The 23727-nt window shown below is 35.2% G+C and overlaps 2 protein-coding genes across 11 annotated transcripts in view; one reads left to right on the top strand and one right to left on the bottom strand.

Annotated features, from left to right (window-relative positions):
- The window catches only part of LOC127832683 (nicotinamide phosphoribosyltransferase-like), a 128398-nt gene that overhangs the window by 51508 nt on the left and 53163 nt on the right, over positions 1–23727 (bottom strand). The gene's annotated exons all lie outside the window — the stretch shown is intronic.
- Positions 2440–22881, top strand: LOC127832679 (protein bicaudal D homolog 2-like). 9 transcript variants are annotated; one of them, XR_008027057.1, is made up of 5 exons: positions 2440–2776; positions 4678–6996; positions 13931–13979; positions 17722–17761; positions 21105–22881. XR_008027057.1 is itself a non-coding variant. In XM_052358304.1 (5 exons), exons 1-4 carry the CDS (start codon positions 2561–2563, stop codon positions 17757–17759), a joined length of 2472 nt encoding a protein of 823 aa, XP_052214264.1. In that variant the 5' UTR covers positions 2440–2560; the 3' UTR covers positions 17760–17761; positions 21105–22881. The 9 variants fall into 9 exon arrangements, 6 of the variants coding, with proteins under 6 accessions (XP_052214264.1, XP_052214268.1, XP_052214265.1 ...); XM_052358304.1 differs by having other exon boundaries at positions 4678–6846; XR_008027056.1 differs by lacking the exon at positions 13931–13979.

The following is a 23727-nucleotide window of genomic DNA, read 5'->3' as shown; positions in this document are numbered from 1 at the left end:
GTATCTTTGACCAGTCTCTGCTGTAAACTTTAGCCAAGCGTTCGACCGGGTCCCACACCAGCGCCTTCTCCAAAAATTGGGCCACTACGGCATCCGAGGAAGCACCCACAGATGGATCTCATCATTCTTGTCCAACCGTTCGCAGCAGGTCATTGTGGAGGGTGCCACCTCCGATTAGGTTCCGGTCGTCAGCGGCGTGCTCCAGGGTACTGTCTTGGGCCGATGCTATTCCTCCTCTTCATCAACGACCTACCAGACGGACTGAAGTCGTCTACATGGCTGTTCGCTGATGACTGCATTGTCTACCGCAAAATCAGAACCAAAGAGGACTGTGACACCCTGCAGAACGACTTACAAACCCTATCTGAATGGGAGCAAACATGGGGTATGGAATTCCACCCACAGAAATGCAGTGTACTAAGAGTCACCCGGAAGCGCCGTCCAATAGAACACACATAACTATTGAAAGGAACAACCTTAACCATGGACAAAACAACAAAATACCTTGGTGTGGACATTCACTCTACGCTGTCTTGGAACACCCATATTGACCGAACCACCAACCAAGAGAGCTAACAACATGCTGGGCTTCCTACGCAGAAATCTTCAGCACAGTATTCAAGCCACAAAAGTCAATGCTTATAAGACACTAGTCCTACCCCACCTATAATACTGTGCATCAATCTGGAACCCTCACACAAAAGAACAAGTAAAGAAAATTGAAATGGTCCAAAGAAGAGCAGCACGTTTCGCCACCAACCGTTATTGCAATACCAGCAGCGTTACGGATATGCTGCACTTACTTCAATGGGAGACTCTTGAGGACAGACGCACGAAACTCCAGCTAGTCATTCTAAACAAGATCATACATGAACTTGTCGACATACCAAGTCATGTCTACCTATCAGAAGCACCAGTGCGAACACGTCGGAACATGCATAGCTTAGCATACAATCATTACTCAACAACAACAGAGTTCTTCAAGTTCAGTTATTTCCCCAGAACCGTCCCAGTCCTAACATTATATACTCTGAATATATACTATTATATTGTACTTAATTTGTATCACCTCATGTATTCTTTATATAATCTATCTTTCTATCCATATTTTTCGGCGTAAGCTGTATTAAGCCAGCTTTTCACCCTGACTTGACCTTTGTAAGTGTCCAATAATACTCAAATAAAATTTCCCGCGGCTAGGTACGAATGAATACACTTCATTTATTCCATTGGCTGATTTGAGTATAACACCAGAACATTGGAAACATATCCGCGTCTTTGTAACACTGTTTTACTGCATGAAACAATTTTATCTCTAATGAAAAGGCTCAATAGATAGAACAGTTTTACAATCAATTTTCGACATAAATCCAGTTTGAGCGTTCACCTTTTATTTTCAGAGAATTACCAGCGCAAAAGCGTTTATACTAAAGGCTATGTTGTCATATTTAGTACTTACTTGCATTGCATTTCAACTCGCGAGGTTTCGGGTCAATTCGCGGCCATTTGTGAAAGTCAGAGTTTATATACAGTTCATCACCGGAGTTCGCAGAAAGGGTTGCGATCATTGTGTTACACCGGTCTTACTGACAATAACGTAGTGACTGTAATGCATTGCATTCCAATCCTCAAGGTATCAAGGTCAGTTTGCGGTCAGTTGCAGAAATCTTTATATAAACGCCGTCTCGTAAACTTTGTGCACTTGAAGTCTGTTTTGATCAGAAAGATACTAAATAAAGATATTCGGCGATATTATTGTGGTATGTCAATCATCGATTTTTAATATGGTTTCAACATTTGCATGATAAGGACCAATTTTGATAAAATTAATTAGAAATATTTATCCATTTAGAACAGTTTATTAAGCTTGAGCACAATAATTCACTATACTATACTTATGCAATTAAATAAGATTCGAGTATTGCCGGCTGACCTATATGCACTCGTTTATTTTCATGTTTCTTGTGTTTTTCTATTCTGTAAATATAGATATCTGAGTAATAATATCACATAAAGCAAAATAAGCCACGAAATCTGGCGCAACACCCCGTAATTGATTTGCTTATGATGTAGCTAAGAACTGCGCAGAAAAAAGGCATCCGCTACTTTTTATCTCATAGGGATAACTTTTGATCGTTCATAAACATCGACCACAATCAACGCCGTATATCTTTTTTAAAGATATTTCTTGTTACTCTTATATTAAGCGCCACTACCCTTTGCGTAATTGTCAAGTTTGACTGGTCAACGTACCGATGTAGATGTAGATTGTGAAGATTTGCTTACAGGAATGAAATGATTGAAGACAGCACAGTTGAAATAAAAAATACTCACTTGTGGGAGAGAAAAATACTGACGATATAACTTACTGGTAATTAACCTTGACGCAAATCAACACGATTAAGATTTTACCTAACAACCGGTTGTTAAATGTCACGTGACTCATCAATTACTGACATACATTAAACATGGCGGAAATGTCATAGCGTAGCGCAGTAAACGCGTCCATCCGTAGAGATTTTTCTTGAATTTCGCATTGTTTCTGACACATCCTGTGATCATGTCTGACCACGATATTTCAGCACTCTCTCTGGAGGACCTGAGGGTCGAAATCGGTAGACTTCACCAGGAACTAACGGAAACCAATCAAGAAAAAATCCGTGCGGCGGAATATGGATTGGCAGTGTTGGAAGAACGAAATAACCTGGAAGCTCGAATCGAGGAGCTAGAAGCCCATCTCGAGGCGAGCAAAACTGAGTTGGAGCATGCGAAAGAGGTATAGGCTTATTTCAGATTATTTTTAAAGTGAGCGATGGTAGCATTAAGCGTCCGTGCATGACAGATGCTAAGCATTCCTACTTGGGGATCGTCTCAAAAGTGCTTGTAACTGTCAAGGTGATAAAGATCACAACTGCTTTAGGCATTATACTGGGAGTGTTGCAACAGTTAGTAACAACAGTGTACATCACTTTAGTTTAAGAATTGGGAATCTTTTAATTTGATGATTACATATTTCATGTTTAAATCAAAATCAGATGTTATGTTGAAAAATGATTTAACATGTTAAGTTTTCATTAAGATTTCTCTGAAAAGATCAAAAGCTAATATATATGTACCCTCCCCCATCCAACACAGAATTAGAGGCATTGAGTGTTGCACTTGTTGGCTAGTATGGTCTATCTTCATTAGTCCCGAAGCATGTACTTTTCAAGTTTACAGTTGAAAGACTTTAATGTTAAGATGATGATACAGAAAGTTATTTTGGATTACTGATATGGCAATAATATGGCTGTGTTTCTTATATAGAATATGATACTCCCAAAATGTTGTGTTTTCATCTCATCTGTACATGTAACTACTGAGTAAATCTATTAAACCTTATTGAGCTGAAAAACCTTAATCTGAGAATAATTGTAAAGAAAAGAATTTTGGCAGCCATTAGTTTCAGCAAAATTATAGTCCTTTTGTGTTTTTAACTACTCTTACTGTGTGTAATTTTCACCTTTTAATTACCTTAATGTGAGGATGATCATAATTTTTTTTGACGAAGAATAATGGCCCTTTGTCCACTTTGAAATTATAGTGGATTTGTACAAGCATGATTTGTATTGGAATCAGTGTCTTTGACACATTTCTAGTTAAAGCCTTACTGGATTTTGTTAAAGCATAGGAGCGTAGACCCACTGTTGGCAATAGGTTTGATTTTGTCTCTTTATTCTATATAAATTTCTATATACATGTAGTTTCTCCAAAGCTAAAACAAGCATAAACAAATGGTAATTTGTACATGTAAAATAAGTTACATGGGTTTTCTTAAATAAAAAATTCAGGCACAGGGGAACCGTAATTTGGAAATTCAGACACAGTGACACCCCTGATTATTATCCCCCGCCATAGGCGGAGGGATATTGTTTTGGCGTTGTCCGTCTTGTTCCGTCCGTCTGTACGTCTGGCACTTTTGTGTCCGGAGCCATATCTTTGAAGTGCTTTGGCCGATTTCAATGAAACTTGGTATGAGTATATATATGGATTTAGAGGATGATGCACGTCAAATGGCATTGAACACCATGATCTGTAAATAACGGAGACTCCTTTTAAATATAAGCTTAGAGCTTTATCTCCATTCACACATGAGCCAGAGCCATGAAACTTGCCAAAATTGTTGTCAATCATCTGGGGGTGCTTCACATTCAACACCCATAATCCTAGGGGCTAAGGTCAAGGTCACACATTGAGGTCTTAGGGCACAAATTTGATGAGTTATTCATTATTTAGTCATTACTTTAATATGCCATGAAACTTGCCATTGTTGTTCTCAATCATCTGGGGGTGCTTCACATTTAACACCCATAATTCTAGGGGCTAACGTCAGGTGCATTTTATTTTCTGCAAAGTTGCAAACCCATCACAGGTACAAAATGTACAAATGAGTTACAAAATAATTTACAAAAGGCACAACCCTTCACTTATACCTTTTCTTTTAGTTCTTCATCCAGCCATAAACAAAATGTATTTGGCTGGGATATCAATTCAACGAATTTGCTTGTTAAATTCAGGAACAGGTGTGCCACTTTGCTTAACATTCTTGAGGAAAGGCCTGTAGGTATTGTGATTGTGTTTACAGTTATGAATATGGTCAACACAAATTCTGTTTACCATGTTTTGGTATTACTTCAGGCTCTAAGTAAACATCAGGTGACTTTTCGAAAACAAAATGAGAGTGGCATTAACATAGAAGATTCAATAATCCAAGAATCAGCTTCAAGAGAGCAAGGATATAAAGAGAACATCACAGAATTAGAAGCTGAACTAAAAAATGTCAAGCAGACCAAAGAACGCTTGGTTTCGGAACATTCCACCATGGCTAGTCTTGTTTCAGACTTACAAACAAAGGTTGATCAATTGGAAGATCAGAGGCGCCAGCTTAAGAGTGAGTTAAAAGAATTCAAAGTCCGCGAAAACAGAAATATAAGTGATTATGGTGAGCTGGAAGATGAAAACATTTCTCTTCAGAAACAGGTTTCTGTGCTTAAACAGAGTCAGGTTGAATATGAAGGCTTGAAACATGAGAAAAAGCGATTAGAAGAAGAGATGGATGATTTACACATGCAGTTGGAAGAAAGTTCAACTTTGAAAAAGATAGTTGATAAGAACCTTGAAGAAGCTCTTAATGCCTTGCAAGTTGAAAGAGAACAAAAACATGCTTTAAAAAAGGAGTTGGATGCAAAAACCATGCAGGAGTCCATGTTTCATTTGAGTAATTTAGCTCAGCTTAGTGGCTTAAGTGAAGGTTTGACTATGAGTTACACAGAAGTTGATCATGATGACGATGAAAGTCATGATACTGCTGGAATAAAGGCTGATCCTAACAGTGATACTAAACAATTTATGGTTAATTCAAGAAAGTCATCAGGAAAGGTTAATGATATATTGAGTGAAATTCAACATAATGAAGTGAAGAAACTGTCAGATCTTCTGGAACAAAGTGAAGATGAAAAATCAGAAATGCAAAAGGCGTTAGATGAAGCAAAGAGGTTAATTCAAGAAACACAGAAAGATCTAATTGATCAGCGTGATAGGGTGAATCATTTGAAATCTCAGATAACAACAGCTCTTGGTGTAAATGGTAGTGTGTCTACACCTGATACTGCTGCAGCTGAGGAGTTTGATAGGCTTATTGAAAATGAGTCAGATGATGAAAAGAAAGCACTATTGCAATTGAAGAAAAATCTGGTATTAAATGAACATAAATATGCCAATGCATTGAAACAAATGGGTGATTTACAATTGGAAATCAGCAAACTAATGGAAAAGAATGCCAATGGAACTTTAAGTTCTGAAGATCCAAATGTTACTGAGTCATTGAATCAGCTGTTTTCAAAATGCAAACAATATGAAGAAATAATTAAGGACATGGAAAAAGACCTTAAAATTGTCTCCAAGGTTGCTGGTGAGTCACAGTCCTCATTGAATGCTACACAGGATGAAATGTTAAAAGTGACTGAAGAACTAGCTCAGTTGTATCACTTGGTCTGTGAAGTGAGTGGAGAAACTCCAAGCCGGGTAATGCTTCAGCATGCAAAAGCTATTGACAAAATCACAAAATCTGATTCTAAACCTGAAATTGAAGACACTGAAAAAGAACCAGAATCTTCACCAGATACAGATTCTCTCTTGCGGAAAAAGAAGAGAGCTAAACCAAAGAAAACATCTGTGGAAGAATTGGAGAATAGTGTGAAAGCAAATGCCATCTCTTGTGCAAAACTGAGTGAGACTATTCTTGACCAGACCAAACATCTGAAAAAATCTGTGGAGCATTTAATGGAAGTTTCCAGGAGAACAACAGATGACAATGAACAGTCTGATGCTCAAGAACTTCAAGAGCAAATTGTAAAACTGAAAGCAATGTTGTCAACAAAGAGGGAGCAGATTGCCACCCTTAGAAGTGTTTTGAAAGCCAACAAGTCAACTGCTGAATTTGCTCTAGCAAACCTGAAACAGAAGTATGAAAACGAAAAGGTCATTGTCACAGAGACAATGATGAAGTTAAGGAATGAACTGAAAGCACTGAAGGAGGATGCAGCCACATTTGCCTCTCTTCGGGCTATGTTTGCTCAGCGTTGTGACGAGTATGTGACTCAGTTGGACGAATATCAGCGCCAGTTGGCTGCCGCAGAGGAGGAAAAGAAGACTCTGAACTCTCTCCTAAGAATGGCTATCCAGCAAAAGCTTGCTCTGACTCAGCGTCTGGAAGACTTGGAGTTTGATCGAGAGCGACGAAACATGAGGCGCCCACCAGGGGGTGGTAGTGGTGGTGGTGGACGTAACAAGTCGGGGGCTTCAAAAGTAAGTCACTACAATGATGAACAGTCATATAGTGGGCGCTATGGGGGAGGCAGACACCAAAACTATCAAAACCATCATAGCCATTCAAACCGAAGAGATTATTAGACCCTGATTCCTTCATCATTGAGACAGCTGATCTTTCTTTTATGGGTAAGTGAGATATATTCAAACTGCTTCTTCCCTTAAATGGTATCAGCCTATATCCACAAGAGATCTCTTCATAGCTAGCAGAGGGTTTGTCTGCATTGCCAGCACCTTTCTTCTGTAACCATCATTTTCATTGGGTGGGCCACTACTCACGCTTCCAACAAAACACCATCTAACCTCTCTCACTCAGAGTTGCCCTTTTTCCTTGCATGCTATAGTGTACATGTAGTTAGCAGTTGCTGCTCAAATGTTGGTACGGTCTAACAAGTTAACCAGGTATGTATCACACTTATTCATTTACTTCTACAAAATGTTTAAATAATTTGACTAACCTGTATTGAAATTCAAAGTGGTGAAGAGCTTTAAGCACTTTTTATAAAAATTGGTGCCAAATGTATGGGTAAATCTTTTATGCAGTTATCAAAACATTTTTTGTTGGTAGCTGATTTTGTTGAATTGACCATCATTCTGATGTTTGTTTTTCAGCTTAATCTTTTTTAGTCTGTCTACACTGTTATATATAAGGCTAAGCAACACTTGATTTCATCATTTTTATTACAATATTATACAAAAGAGATTAGTGCTGGACAAACATGTACATGTAATATGGTTTAATAGATTTAGATATTAAATGGTGAAATTGGCTAAAATTAAAGCCTGTTACATCCTTTCACATTGGGTCCTTGCTATATGTTTACTATGTATTTGTGCAAGATTTTTGTCAAAAATATTTAATGATTCTGTTTAAACATCTTTGACATAGTGTAGTTTGAGCAAAGTTTCCATAAAAAAAAATCATTTACATAGCTCAGTTTAAAATATTTTATTTAAAAAACTTATGTGTTTATTTAAAAAATAAATTTCATGCATGTTTCAATTAATTGTTAAGTAATTCCCTAGTGTCATCTCTGTATATAGTCCCCCAACATCATCGTTATAAATTCTACCAGGTTTTAGGGGTCTTACAACAAGTCTTTGAATGACCCTGTTTCTATGGTAGGTATGTACACATGAACACTTATATATAGATCTCTGGACTCACTTATGTACCCACTAATGAGTATCGTTGGTATCATTATGTAATCAGGAAGTTCTTGTTTGTGGTAATGTACATTTTTAACAACAAAAATAATGAGTGCAAGTTCAATGGAATATTTGTTTGACAAAACGAAATATCAAGAGCATGAATCTATTTCATTTGACTAAACTTCTTTTGTATGTCCCACCAGCAGGAGTGGCATTCAGCAGTCCCACTGTCCATCCGTCTGTCTGTCCTACATGACCTACAGATTGAGTGTGATTTTTGTTTAAGTTATTGGCCTTTCAGATATTCAGCTGATTTTTTTGGTATGTGAGTCCACCTACATGACCTACAGATGAAGTGTGAAAATTATTCCGGTCCATTGACTTTTGACGAAGTTATGGGCATTGGACTTAGAGAAAATTTCTCTATAATAACTGTTTTCCAGAGGTTGTTTACGCAACAGTTTAAGATATTAAGCTAATTTTTGGAATTTGAGTCTACCTACTTGACTTACAGACGAAGTGTGAGTTTTGTTCCGGTCCATTGATTTTTGTTGAAGTTATGTGCCTTGGACTTAACAATTTTATCTAAAATAGCTACTGTTGTGGTCTCAAAGGGCTGTGGGGGGCATTGTGTTTCACAAACGCAGGTCTTGTTTTTCCTTTATGTAACTGTTCTAAGGATTTCCCATTTTAAGAAGAATATGCCATGAAGTACAGAAATATTCCAATCCTCAGATTGTACATTCTTGTTTTAGTTATTATTTGGTAATTTATAGTCAATTTTGTAAATATGATCAAATCTAGCAAACTTAGTTATTGATTTTGTGCATTTGATCAAATTTTGCAAAAATTATCGAAAAACTCAACCAGGAATACACATTTTTTTTATCAGCACACAAAATTAGAATCGGTTGGGTTATATGCAACAGTTTTTAGCTCCACTGGCCAGAGGCCAGCGAGGCTTATGTCATGGTCCTGTGTCTGTTGTGCGTCTATGCGTGTGTGCGTGAGTGCGTTAACTTTTCCTTTAAACATCTTCTCTTAAACTACTGGTCCAATTCTGATGAAATTTCTCAGGAATGTTCCTGGGGTGAACCTCTTTCAAATTTGTTCAAATTATGCCCCTGGAGTCAAATTTGACCCTGCCCCGGGGGTCACAAAATTGAAAATTTGCTTATATAAGGCTTATTTTGTGAAAACTTTAAAAATCTTCTCCTCCATAAACATTGGGCCTAGGGCTATCAAATTTGGTATGTAGAGACATCTTATAGTCCTCTACCAAATTTCTTCAAATTATGCCCCTGGGGTCAAATTTGACCCTGCCCCGGGGGTCACAAAATTGAACATATGCTTATATAAAGCCTATTTTGTGCAAACTTTAAAAATCTTCTTGTCCATAACTGTAGGGCCTAGGGCAACCAAATTCGGTATGTAGTGACATCTAATAGTTCTCTACTTAGTTTGTTCAAATTATGCTCCTGGGGTCACAAAAATGAACATACGCTTAATATATCCGCGGTCCGCGAAATCTCCGCATTTTACACTGGTAGATTCTGCCTAAGCATTTAAAAAAAATGAGCAATATAATTGGCTGTTGTTTCTCAATCTTTCAATTAAAATCGGTTTCTTAAAATGTGTTAAATATTTCGTATGTAAATGGCGCCAATGTGAAGCCAATATTAAGATTATTGAAATGACAAATAAAGCAATCGAATTAACGAAACCAGTGTTTCTGTTTGCAAATTGGAGTGAGTCTACTCGCGAAGTAAAACAATATAGAAGAGGATCTTTCGAACATGGAAATCGACAAACATGATTTGATTTATATGATAGTGGATCTGTGTATAATCAGATTCATATGCATATTCTGCTTTATTATGTTTGTCACGCTGTTCAGTTAATTGAAATAGCATTGAACTAAAGATGTGAAATGCAAGATATTAAAAGAACTCAAGAACGCTTTGGCCTAGGATCATGAAACTTCATAGGTACATTGATCATGACTGGCAGATGACCCTATTGATTTTCAGGTCACTAGGTCAAAGGTCAAGGTCACAGTGACTCGAAATAGTAAAATGGTTTCCGGATGGTAACTCAAAAAGGCTTAGGCCTAGGAATATGAAACTTCATAGGTACATTGATCATGACTGGCAGATGACCCCTATTTATTTTCAGGTCACTAGGTCAAAGGTCAAGGTCACAGTGACTCGAAATAGTAAAATGGTTTCCGGATGATAACTCAAGAATGCTTACGCCTAGGATTATGAATCTTCATAGGTACATTGATCATGACTGGCAGATGACCCCTATTAATTTAAAGGTCACTAGGTCAAAGGTCAAGGTCACAGTGACTCGAAACAGTAAAATGGTTTCCTAATGATAACTCAAGAATAATTAGGCCTAGGATCATGAAACTTCATATGTACTGTACATTGATAATGACTGGCAGATGACCCCTATTGATTTTCAGGTCACTAGGTCAAAGGTCATGGTCACAGTGACAAAAAACAGCCCATATGGGGGCATGCATGTTATACAAACAGCTCTTGTTATAATTTAAAATGAGAGAAAAGATACCAAATATTTTATTTCTTAACCTGTATGACATTCAGGCCGAGGTTTTAGTTATGGCTTGGAGCTCAGTTTCATCCAGAACAATGAGGCTTTGCTGGTATTAACTGTTCACCTAGCTTGTCACTGTGAAATACAAGTGAAAGATTAATTTGTACCTGGGCAAAGATCTGTGCATGTACATGAATGTAAGAATGGGGGTTTTGTTAGCTCACTGCTGAGTGGTGTAAATGCTGTGACAATGTTGTTATCATGAGGTCTAATCATAGGTCACTTCTTCATTGGTGATCAATGCTAGCATTTCTGTTCACTGAGTCATCAGGAAGTTTCCTTTTATAGATACATTTATTGAACATGGGAAGAAGTATTGATGTTGTGTGATAACATAATGTTGTTGATTCATTCTCATTTCTGGTCCTAGTTTCAAAACCTTTTCTTTAGAACTATTTCAAAAAACATTATAGCAGTAAAATAACTATAAATATATATATAAATTCCTGCATGCAAACATTTTTGTTTTAACTGATAAACCATTATTTTCTCTTTTCTTATGCCCCTGTCATCTACCGCTGTCCAGAGGAATATACCCTGTCCATTTGTTTTTCAGTGGTCTGTCTGTACAAGGTTAACCTAAAATTGCATTATTTCAGATAACATTCTCATGCTTCCTACAAAGCTTTGACACTCTAAATACACCAACAATACCCTGACCTCATTCTGACCTTGACAATGACCTTCTTTTGGACTTCTACAGATAGTCCAAATTCATTGTTAAATCAAAGTGATGTCGTCTTACATCAATACTGCTTACTACAAAGCTTTGATACTTGCATGGATCTTAAGATTATTCTCAACAGAGCCTGACCTAATTTTGACCTTGAGATTGACCTACAATTGTTCTAACTTGACTATTAGTTACTAAAACTTATGCAGAAGTACAGAATTCTTGGTCCACCCAAAATATATAAAAATTGCTTTAAAGAAAAAAAAAACAGCAAATAGTACATTTTCATGTTCTTCTATATTTTGATTCTGAGATTTGGGGATTTTAACAATATATTCATCTGAAGGGATAATGTTTTATGTATTTGCAAGGGTTACTACACATAGATACTCCCCAAAAGATTGGTGAATATTCTTTTTTTCAGATTCATGGGAGATTTTGTTGACACAAAATCTTCAGTGGAAATTGCTGCCATTTTTTGTTGACGAAAATGTCACTGTTTTCAAGAATGACCTCATGGGAAGCAGGTCTTTAAAATCTGCAATATGAAATGCTCAGTGCCTTACACACATTATTATCTCTATATAATTAGTTAGACAGCGATTTAAGTGTTTAATGAACTGAAACATATACATGCATATTTTACTATCAAGCCATTACAGTCCAGAGCTCTATAAACTTCATGCTTTCTAAGAGTTTCAATGTTATGAATTGTTTGTGTAACAGAATATTTTGTTGCAGCCAGACTTTGCCAGTCTCCGTCTAATGTTTTTAGGCAAGCAGACCAAGAAAACTAACAATATCATCAAATTCAAGAAGTTGAATACATTGATATGAAAAACTCTTCAAAAATAGCTCTATTTCTCAAATATAAATGTATACCTTGTACATGTTTATTTAACGCACATGAAAAATATTACATTTAAGAGCTCTGAACTTGGATTACATGCTTTACATGACCTGCATCATGTGAAAATGGATATTATGCCATATGTGTCCAGAGTAGCTCTAGACCAGCCTGTTTGCACCGTCTGGTCAGGGGTTACCCTGTCAGGCATAAAGTAACGCAAGGGTTTGTGGTCTCATTACCTGACCAGAATGTGCCACTGTGCAGGCTGGCCGGGATCAAGGCTAGCTGCATGTGGCATAAGGCCCATTTTCACACAAAGCGGCTCATATGATAGTAAGGTGTGTTGTAGCAATACATCTGTGTTTTTGAGGGCAAAGGGTATTAATGACAACATCATCTTGTATTTGCTTTTTGAAGCTTACCTGTACCTGTATAAATGCAGTGTGATGATGCGCTCCGATTAATAATGTGAAGTGCCAGTTGTATGTAGAGTACTGCTTGCTGTTATAGGTTTGCTCCTCAATAGAAAACTTAGTGAAAATGTTAAAAATATTAAGTTAGTTTATGTTTGTGAAATAATGGTGCTTCCAGTTAATTAAAGTGTACAATCATGTGGTTTTGAGTATCTTTATGACATGGTGTTACTTGTGATAAATTGTATATTCAAGAAAGACGAATGACAGCCTTGTGACAAGTTTTGCAAATGTAGTTTCAATTAGTATTTGTATTTAGCTGTGATACCACAAGTTCAGACATTTACAATGTTCCACACAATTTAAAATTAACTTGGCTTGACAATCAGCATGAAGTGAATTAAGTGAATTGTAGGTGTTGGGCATTTTATTTTCGGATAACAATAAGCCAAACATAAAAGTTGTTCTTTTTGCCAAAACCTGTTGATCTTTAAGCCAAATCCTGTTGTTTGGCTGGTGGTTAAAGGTATATTTAACATCGGCCAGTATCTCTTGAATGGGAAAGTACCTTAACTTATTTCCCACAGTATCAGATAATAAGAATGAAAATCTAGAGTTACCCATTAGGGCCAGACATTGACGGAGTTTGATTGACATCAGGTATTAGTATCTCCATGTGCTTAACAAAACTCTTATGTGTTTGTTTAACCTCGTGGGTTTAATGTGTAAGTTGACATTGACTATTTCGGCTGTATGGTTACAAAATACAGATGCTTAATAAGATTTGATGACTCTTGCTTGCCCCCTTTACAGTATGGTTGATTTTTAGGTATAAAGCAACATGCAATGCTCTTGGTATGCTATAATTGGCAATTACCTGCAGTTTATTCAAAACAACTGAACTCTTTATTTGCTTTGAGAATGTTTTTTTCTTCACTGTCAGTGATAAATGAAAAATGTTACAGTTTAACCCTATAAATGTTAACAATTAGAAGAACAGCATACCATTTTTAAAAATGTGATGCTTTCATGAGATTATCGATATTTATACACTAGTGGTCACAGAATATAAATAATATTTTCACTCATACATGTAGCTTTGCCATTCAGGAAAATATTGTTTCTTATAATTACATGTTAAAAAGATATGATCTGTGCCATATTGTGATAGGACAATTAGGGAAACAGAAGAAGGTTTAATATCACATTATATCGAACTGTTGAGGGAATTGGTGTCTTTACTATACCGCTGTTGTTCGCTGTTGTTCTTTACACTTACGTCAAATTGGTATGTTGCTTAGCAGACTATGGGACATGTTCACTGTTGGGTATGAGGTGTCACTTTATTTGTAGGAGCAATGTTTCTCCCTCCCTGGCAGTTGTTCAAGCCCACGGGCTAACAGTATGTATACTGTGTTGTGATAGTGAAGGTTTGGTGTGCTTTCTATGTGTACGGGTATGCATTGTTACAATTTTGAGTTTGTTCAGTCAATAGCTTAATGCGTGCAATATGTTGTTTATTGCAGTTTACTGTTGTATCAGATCTTTTAATGTGTTAAGTCAGGTACATGTACATGTATTTTTGTTGTTTCATAGCTTTGGAAGTTGTTTGAAATTTTAAAATAAATGGTGCAATTTTCAATCACATAGCTTTGGATTATTGTGTTGCCCTTTTCACTTGAGAAATGAAATTAGTTTTCACACAAAATCTCTTAACAATTGCACCTTATAATACATTATTGAGGACTTGGCTTCTTGTTTGGTTGGAAAGAGAGGGGGGGGGGGGGGGCGGGTTCAGGAGCTAAATGTATTTCTTGTTTCCATTTATGCTACAGTTTATTGGGCAATACAGTGGAAAATATGCACAATTGAAGTTATAATATACCCGGTGCATAAACAAGTCTAGGGTCAAATACATTATAGTATCAATATCACATGTCAACTTGAGATCGGCTAATACTAATCAAACAAGTATCTCAATTTTTTGCATAGGGTACATTTCTTTGGTATCTTGTGTGTTGTCCTTTCCAGAATGAATTCTTTATTGAAATTAATTATTGTTGTAGTATTTGTTCTCTAGTCAGTTGAATTTTATTGTTATTTTATTTCTTGTGGGAAATTTTATTTGCATATGTTTGAATTTCTATGAAGTTTCATTTGATTAATTTTCATTCCTAATATGGTTTCATTTTTAACATACCGGTACATGTACCTTGCAAATCTCTCTAAAATGAAGAACTGCTGATCATTATGCAAACAAAGTTTGATTGATTTTATTTTGCAAGTTAAAAAAATAATTTTATTTTAACAAAATAATCTTTGGTCTCTGGCTTATATTTTATATCCTAAAAAAATTAATCTTGTGCAAATGTATTGTTCAGTTTTTGTCATGCAACCCAAAGTGATTAATACTTAATGATTTATGTGACCAGATAATAATTGCAGTAAACATATTTAATATTATTCTTTCAAAATATAATACCATCAAGGCCTAGATAATTGATCATTGAAGATTAGGTTTAAACAAAATAGTTAAGTCAATTTTAATAACAATCATAGTAAAACAACTTTTATACAGTTATACCATTAAATGTTATATAGTATTACATGCAGTAATGCACCAGGTATTATTTGCACACTATTTTTGCTATGAAAAAATGTGGACAAAAAATGTAGTCAAAATTACCTTTAGGTAAACAAGGTGTGCTGTTTAGCTTGGCAGTCATTTTTAAACAAAAAAAAAACAATATGAATTGTTTGAAAACAATTATGCTTGTCATGTTTTCAGTATATGAAAACAAAAAGACAATACAAAAAGAAAACAAATGTTAAACATATTCACCACATTTTTTCAGAGCTGCTGTATGATTAAGACACTTGCATATAAAGTTAACATGAATCAACATGTTATTGACCAGTTTCTTCATTTTTTTGTAAATAATTTAAAGCAAGCCACGAAAAAACACTAACCAAAAAGCTGCAAGCAGCGCTCAATACAGTATAGTAGGGCAGTGTATTATAAGAACAACTATTGCTTGTTATATACAAACGTAGACTAAATTTGGACAATTACCGGTATTGTGTTACGTTCACAAAGTTTTTAAAACAGATTTTGGGGCAAAGACTGTGCATAACATTTACATACCAGTATTTAAGCTAAAAATGTAGCTGTTGAATAATACTTTTTTTAACAGTTAAAAGCAGCTATGAGTGTGTTTATGCTCGTGTAATTGTAATTTTGATTTGAACTTCATCAGTTTTTCTTGTCACTTCATGTTGTTGAGAGAAATGTGCACATAAAATGCAGTTAAGTGGTGCAAGTAAACACCATGAATGATAAGTCATTGATAAAAGGTTTTCAAATTTTTATATACATTTGACTTTTTATTTTAGGTTCTAACTTGCCCAGAGTTTGTGCTATGATGAATGTCACTTGTATATTCAAGATTTATAGCAGTTTTATTATAACTTTTATAGCTAGATGATTCACATGACGGTTTTTGTCGGTGCAAGCTTACTGCCTAGCAATTTAGTAAGAAGGCATGTAAGACATTTGGGAAAGGTTAATCGCATTAAACTTCAGTAATAAAGGCATGAACTTTAATATGTTTAAGCTAACTCACAGAATAATGTACTTATAAATCTGTTATTAATGTACACTACTGTTGAAAGAACTGGGCAGTACTTGTACATTATTGTTACTGTTTTTCTGTAAATGACATGACTTTTCAATACTTTTATACATATATCAAATGGCAATGATAATTTTAAAATACATGTAGATACCATCCTGTGAAATCGTTATTCTACCCTCTTATGGTTTTATATCAAAGCTCTGCTGTTACAGTTTATTGACATTTGTTCGCCAGTACATTATAACACTAAAACATTTATAAATACACATAGAAACCGTATAAGTAATCATAGTGAAATCGTTATTCTAGTTTCGTGTGGTTGTACAATGTTTATAAGGGCTCGGCTTTAACAGTTGACATTTGTTAATTGGTTTGCCAATACTTAATAACACTAACACACTTTTAAATGCACATAGACACCATATATTGATATAAGTTATCATAGTGAAATCGTTATTATAGCTTCTTTTGGTTGTATAAAAGAGCTTGGATTTAAAGGGATCTTTTCACGGTTTGGTAAATTGACAAAATTGAAAAAAGTTGTTACAGATTCGCAAATTTTCGTTTTAGTTATGATATTTGTGAGGAAACAGTATTACTGAACATTTACCATAGTACAATATAGCCATTATATGTATCTTTTGACGATTTGAAAACCTAAAAATTATAAAGCGTTGCAATGCGAAACAATTGAATAATTTGGAGAGTTCTGTTGTTGTCGTTTAAATTTACGAAACTACGAAGATTGCTTATGTAAGGTATAAAATACTTTAACTTTGTATATCCGGCGGAATAGCCGAGAGGGCTAATGCGTTTTTACTTCAGACTAACTCCAGGACTCCGGGGGTCACTGGTTCGAGCCCTGGTACCGGCCACTTTTTTTCCTATTTTTAATTTTATTCTTGATTTTTTACTGGAGCTTTTAAGATCCAATGTTTACATTCATCAATATAAAGCATTTAATGACAAACTTCAAAATATGCCAAAATCTGTGAAAAGGCCACTTTAACAGTTTATTGACATTTGTTGATTGTTTGCCAGTACATGACACTAAACCATTTTTAAATACACATCAACATATATTTTCACATTATGATAATGTAGAATAATTGTGTTCATGTAATGATATAGTTTTACCATGGAATCCTAAAAGAATGTTAACCCTTTCAGTGCGGGAACCGAATTTTAAAGGCCTTTGCTAACAGTTTGGATCCAGATGAGACGCCACAGAACGTGGTGTCTCATCAGGATCCAAACTGTTTGCTATTCTGATAGTATTCTTTGAAAAAAATCGAAGAAAATGCTAATTTTACAAATTCAGCAGAAGACATTTTAGCAGACGAAAAATTTCCCAGCATGCAAAGGGTTAATAGCAGGAACAATACAAAACATTGCGCTGATAAGCAAGTTTTTACATGTGACCTGTTGTAACCATTCTCATGTTCCTTGATTGTGTATTTGTCTGTGTTGATATCATTCTGTTGTTTTCTTCACTGCCTTCTGGAACAGTGACCACCAGTATGGAATCATCCAATGGCTTTTTGTAAATGTAAGTAAGTTGAGTACAGGACACTGGTGTCCTAGGGGACTACACTACAAGGCTTTTACAAATAGTAAGTGCCTCAATAAGTACCGGTGCTGCTGGCGTAGTAGATATTGTGTCTACCTAGGGATCAGAAGTTTGTTAGTTCCAACCCTGCTCTTGGACACTTCTTGAGGTCTTAAGACATCAAGTAAAGGACTTGAGAGTGTCACAATAAGCCCAAGGGCTTTTGATGCAATATAACTAAAATATCATTTAAATAACTGGCAATATTCAACGTGTTATACCCCCACAAACAAAGTTTAGGGGGGTATATAGAAGTGAACTTGTCTGTCAGTCTGTCTGACTGTCTGTTGGTTGTTGGTACATATTAAGTGTCCGCTCTATAATTCAAGTTGTTTTCATCAGATCTTCACCAAACTTGGTCAGAAGTTGTATCTAGATGATGTCTAGGTCAAGTTTGAATATGGGTCATGCAGGGTAAAAAACTAGGTGATGGGATCACTAAGTGCATTTAAAACATTCAGCATGTTGTCCGCTCTCTAATTGAAGTAGTTTTCATCCCATCTTGACCAAACTTGGTCAGAAGTTTTATCTAGATGATATCTAGGCCAAGTTTGAACATGGGCCATGCTGGGCCAAAAACTAGGTCACGGGGTCACTTAGTGCATTTTTTAACATTCAGCATTGTGTCCACTAGGTCTCTAATTCGAGTAGTTTCCATTCGATCACCAAACTTGGTCAGAAGTTTTATCTAGATGATCTTAAGGCCAATTTTGAACATGGGCCTTGTCGGGTTAAAAACTAGATCACGGGGTCACTTAGTGCGTTTGAAACATTGAGCATGGTGTCCGCTCTTTAATTGAAGTAGTTTACTTCCAATCTTCAACAAACTTGGTCAGAAGTTTTATCTAGATGATCTCTTTGCCATGTTCGAACATGGACCATGCCGGGCCAAAAACTAGGTCACAGGGTCACCTAGTGCATTCAACACATTCAGCATTGTGTTCCCCATTTCAAGTACTTTTCATCCGCTCTTCATGTGGGGGTATTCGTCACGTCTGTGACAAAGCTCTAGTTCGATGTTATTATAGATTCTGCTTCTTCTGATAATTATCCCCATGAAATTAAGAAATTGTACACCAAATGTCTGTCACATCTTACTTAGTTTTAGTATAATGATTAAATTGCAATGACATAATAATATACTAATCCTGAGTTTACCTCCAGTTTTATTACTAGTCTATAACTTATAATAAGGAGTCATTGGAGAAATAATGTTCACTCATTCCATGTAACAGTGTGAAACATAAAGTAAGGAAGGATAGTAGTAATAAGTGCTACATATTGTAGCATTTTGTATACCAGACAATTGTGTAGTCAGTGATAGTATTATCCAACATAAAAAAGAATTTGTTTGAATGCACCTCGAATACTGCCATCAATATTTCCTTCATGGTATGCAGCTTTTCAATGAAATAAATATGTTAATGTGAAGTTGGATGTTGTTGCACTCCATGATTGGAATTAACAAAGCACCTTTGTGAAACATGAATGAAACTTTCATATAAGATTTACTTTGTGAACAAAAAATGTCAGTTTACATAAAGGCAAATCTCTGATCATCTTGGCATTACATACATACATGTATATACCATTTACTGTATTGAATGTAAACAAGAAACCGTCGGAGACGGGTGACGCCCCCCAATGTTTTTTTTGTCACAATATTGCACTATATATTTAGATAAAAGGAAACGTCTTGAGGGCACAGTAGTTGGGGGGACAAGAATTTTTTATATAAAATTTCAAAGGGCTATAACTCTGTAAAAACATCCGACCAGAATCCGCTGATAATATGCACAGTGTTCTCCATAAAAAATTGAGCAGCAAGTTATATTTTCAAAGAAGCCAGCAACTGAGAACTTAAACAGGTGTTTTTGCGCTGTTTTGATTTGACATTTTGGGGAAAAGTAGCCAGCACCAAGGTTGTTAGTAACCGGTGAAATCGCCAGGTGCTGGTGCTTCCGGAGAACACTGTATGCACATCATCTCTTGGTAGTGAAGCTTCCCATAAAGTTTCATTGAATTCTGGTCATAGGTTGCTGAGAAATAGCCCGGACAAGAATTGCACTATATGTACAGTTAATGGACAATTTCAAAGGGCCATAACTCTGTGAAAAATCATCAGACCAGAACCCGCTGATAATATGCACATCTCCTCTTGGTAGTGAAGCTTCCCATAAAGTTTCATTGAATTCCGGTCATTAGTTGCTGAGAAATAGCCCGGACAACAATTGCACTATATGTAAAGTTAATGGACAATTTCAAAGGGCCATAACTCTGTGAAAAATCATCGGACCAGAACCCGCTGATAATATGTACATCTCCTCTTGGTAGTGAAGCTTCCCATAAAGTTTCATTGAATTCCGGTCATTAGTTGTCGAGAAATAGCCCGGACCAAAATTGTGCACGGACGGACAGACGAAGCGGCGACTATATGCTCCCACCCCCAAATTTTTAGGGGGAGCATAAAAATTAACAAACAAAAAACATGCAAAAACAGAAGGGCCAGACAGGCACACAATGAATTGTATGACATTCTAGATTTTTGAAAGGAGCATTTAGGCAATGGGACCTGATAAAACTACAAGTTTGATTGCTGATCAGATGATTATGCACTTTAAATTGATAAAACAGTTTAATATGCTGTAGTAAGATGTCATAAATACATGAATCTTTAACATGTGTAGCAACTGTGTAAAATCAGAATTAGTTTCAATCATTTTGCATTAATCATGTCATCCACAGATAATGTACATTGATGAACTGTTATGTTGTGGATATCTTTCTGTAAAAAAGTACTGACAATTGGAATTCAGTGAAAAGCATTGGTTGGTGATTGCATTCAAAGAGAATATATTAATTTAATTCTAGCTGAAATGGTGTGTACATATATTAAATATACAGCTTCTCTACCTTGTACCATATACACATGTACTGTCTGTACCCTGTAGTGTCCTGTATTCTAGTTCCTTATATACATGTGTATACATGTACATGTACTCGCATAAAAAGCATCATAGTGCTTGTTATATATATTACTCCATGTCTATTACAAATAGAAATTATACAGCAAATATTAAACATCCTCATGATAATTTCTTCCTAATTATTCAGTGCACAATAGTAAACATTATTAATTTAATATTAAATAAAGATGGTATATGTAATATAATTTAAAGCGCAATTCATATTTTACTTAAATTACAACATTTCTGTTATTTCTCAAGGCCATATTCCATAATGATGTTATATGCCTATACAATGTCTTATTCCTTTTTTTCAGTGTTGAGCAGTGTTTTGATTTAGTTCTGCTACCTTTGAAGGAACAGAGTCACAGTTACCAAAGACATTTGCCCTGACCTTGCATAGGTAAAGGTCACAGCTATCTGCCATATTGATATTCCTTGTCATGTTTATGCTATTCTGCACAGGTTTGTTTACCTTTTTAACTGCTGCTACTTTTCACAGTGAATTTGTGTTGCCATTTTGCTTTTTGTAACAGTGTAAACATTTCGGATGACCTTGACATTAGAATGTAGGTCATCACCAGTAGCAACACAGTTCAGACTGGGGTAGCAGCAGATCAAGCCAGTAATTGGTCAAAATGACCGATCAGATTTACATTGATATGACTGTTCATAGTGTAAATTATTAGAATTTGTAGTAAAATGTGACAAGCGGTCATTGCCAATATCATTTTATTGTACTGTTGTTGCCTAGAGCCTTTGTATAGCGATCTGTGATTATAATATCTGACTATAGCAAATTTATTATGTTATTTTATTCCAAATTTGTTCTAGTTCAAATATTTTAGGGATTAATATACATATTGATTTTAATCTGGGTATAATATACAGGTATATCTAGTGCAATCAAATACTTAGTAGAACATTTCAACAGATTTATGTTATGGTTGCTTTTAGTAGATCAGTTATATCATGGGTGGTTGACATGTAACCTCATGTAATATTTTTGTGTTTTGACTACTTAATGATAATGAAATTAATATATATATTTATTCAGAATCATTCTGACTAAAACATTAATTTTGTTCTTTAATTTATATATACATTTTTAACATTTTGGTGCTCCTATGTATTTTTTATTTTCATGTGGTGTACCACAGCAGGTCTGCTTTTTAAATGTTTGTCATTAAATAGTCACTTGTTTGTGAGTTTAATAAGAAATCTTTATCATATGCATAACAGGATTTTAGAAATAAAATACATTAATATTATTAAGAGTATTTATAGATTATTGTGTCTGGTGTATTATGAAGAAAAAAGTTATTCAAATTGATAAAACTGTGATTTGTTAGATCATGTCATATTTGTTCCTTTGTAAGAGACATGCATTATTTTTCCAAGAATGACAAATGTGTTCAATAAATATATGGTCTTGTGTTCCAACAAATTTCATATTTATTATAAAGTGCTCTTTTACTTCTTCATTACATTTTAATACTGGCCTTTGTATTTATCAATTAAATAAAGTTTTAAAAACTTCGAGACCTTTTGGAAATTGCATGTTCTTGACTGCTAGGCCACATATGCATGTACATCATGGGTGAAACATATTTTGTTTAATATTTATTTACCATTTATCACTTTAACTCTTAACAGCTTTCACATATAAATATTATTGTCTAGAAGTGTACATTATATTAGGGTTATTTTATATTTACATTTTATTGTCCATGCCTAAATTATGATGTGATTGTTTTTTACACATATGTTCTACATTCAAGCAATAGGTATTATAAATATTGTTTGTACTCTTGGTGTTTTCAAGAAGACAATTTTTAGCTACATCTAAAAGCTTTACTAATGTTTTTAAAATTAATAATGTTGGCTTGATTTGAGAAACTTTTCACAATTGACATTTGTTTTCAATGTGTTTGTATATTAAAGTATCTTTTTTTTATAAACAAAATGTAAAATTGTTCACACTTTTTTAACAGCTTGCATGGATTTCATTGGTTGGATTGTGATGTAACATTTTATATGTTTTTTATGTATTTGTTTGTCTTAAAAAGTAAAATAAATATTACTGAAATTACATTTATTTTTCATATCGCCTAAAATCCTGATCGTGCGTGGATCCTTGTGTACCTATAAAGTTTGATGATCCTTATTTGAAAGCAAACAATAACTAGCAATTTACTCATAAGTGACATAATCTAGGTAATATATTATACCAACTGTTACAAAGTAAAAAGATGTATTATTAAATTACTCTGAACTTCTTTATTATCTGTCTGTAGCCACAAGCTTATCACCAAGCATTCCACAATTTTCAACAATCACAAACTTGTCCACCAAGCGTTCCCCTACTCCTTTTATGCACAAAATTCAAACTTGCTTACATCCTTACAATACGAAGGTGTGCTTTGTGATTTTGATCATCCTACTGAAAAGTTTTCCCCTAGCTAGACTTCGGGACCCCCACCCATATAGACTCTGCCCTTTATCCCCGTTAGGGGACCTGCGGCCAAAGACACTCTGCTTAATTTTCCGGATTTTAAGGTTGGGACATTTGAAACCCCTTTTACAGTATTAATACACAACCTACCTACACATCGACAATCATAGATGTATTTTTACTTTTGGTGATCTTCAATGTAGCCATGTGGTTGTTATGTGTGACAAACGGTCTCATAAAGGTTTACATTTGTGGAGTGATATTTTTAAGTTCTTAAATGCATGAGACAAATTTAGAGCAGGAAAGCTCCATTTGGCAATAAATTGCAGTATTAAAATAACCTTGACCTAATCTTTTGGAGTAACCATATGGTTCTTGCATGGAAAAGTAAGTCAGTTCAGCTGATTGACAGGCTTACTGGACAAATTGATTCCCGGAATAAAATGATTATAAGAGTTGAAGCACATTTCAATAATTTGAACCTT

The sequence above is a fragment of the Dreissena polymorpha genome, chromosome 5 (genome assembly GCF_020536995.1).
Source record: "Dreissena polymorpha isolate Duluth1 chromosome 5, UMN_Dpol_1.0, whole genome shotgun sequence".
Lineage (NCBI taxonomy): Eukaryota > Metazoa > Mollusca > Bivalvia > Myida > Dreissenidae > Dreissena > Dreissena polymorpha.
The sequence above is the reverse complement of the archived record's forward strand: the minus strand, read 5'-3'. Positions and strand labels throughout refer to the sequence as shown.

Coding starts and splice junctions, on each gene's coding strand:
- LOC127832679 (XM_052358302.1), top strand. CDS start 2,561: ATGTCTGACCACGATATTTCAGCACTCTCTCTGGAGGACCTGAGGGTC. Junction 2,777..4,677: donor AGTTGGAGCATGCGAAAGAG/GTATAGGCTTAT, acceptor GTATTACTTCAG/GCTCTAAGTAAACATCAGGT.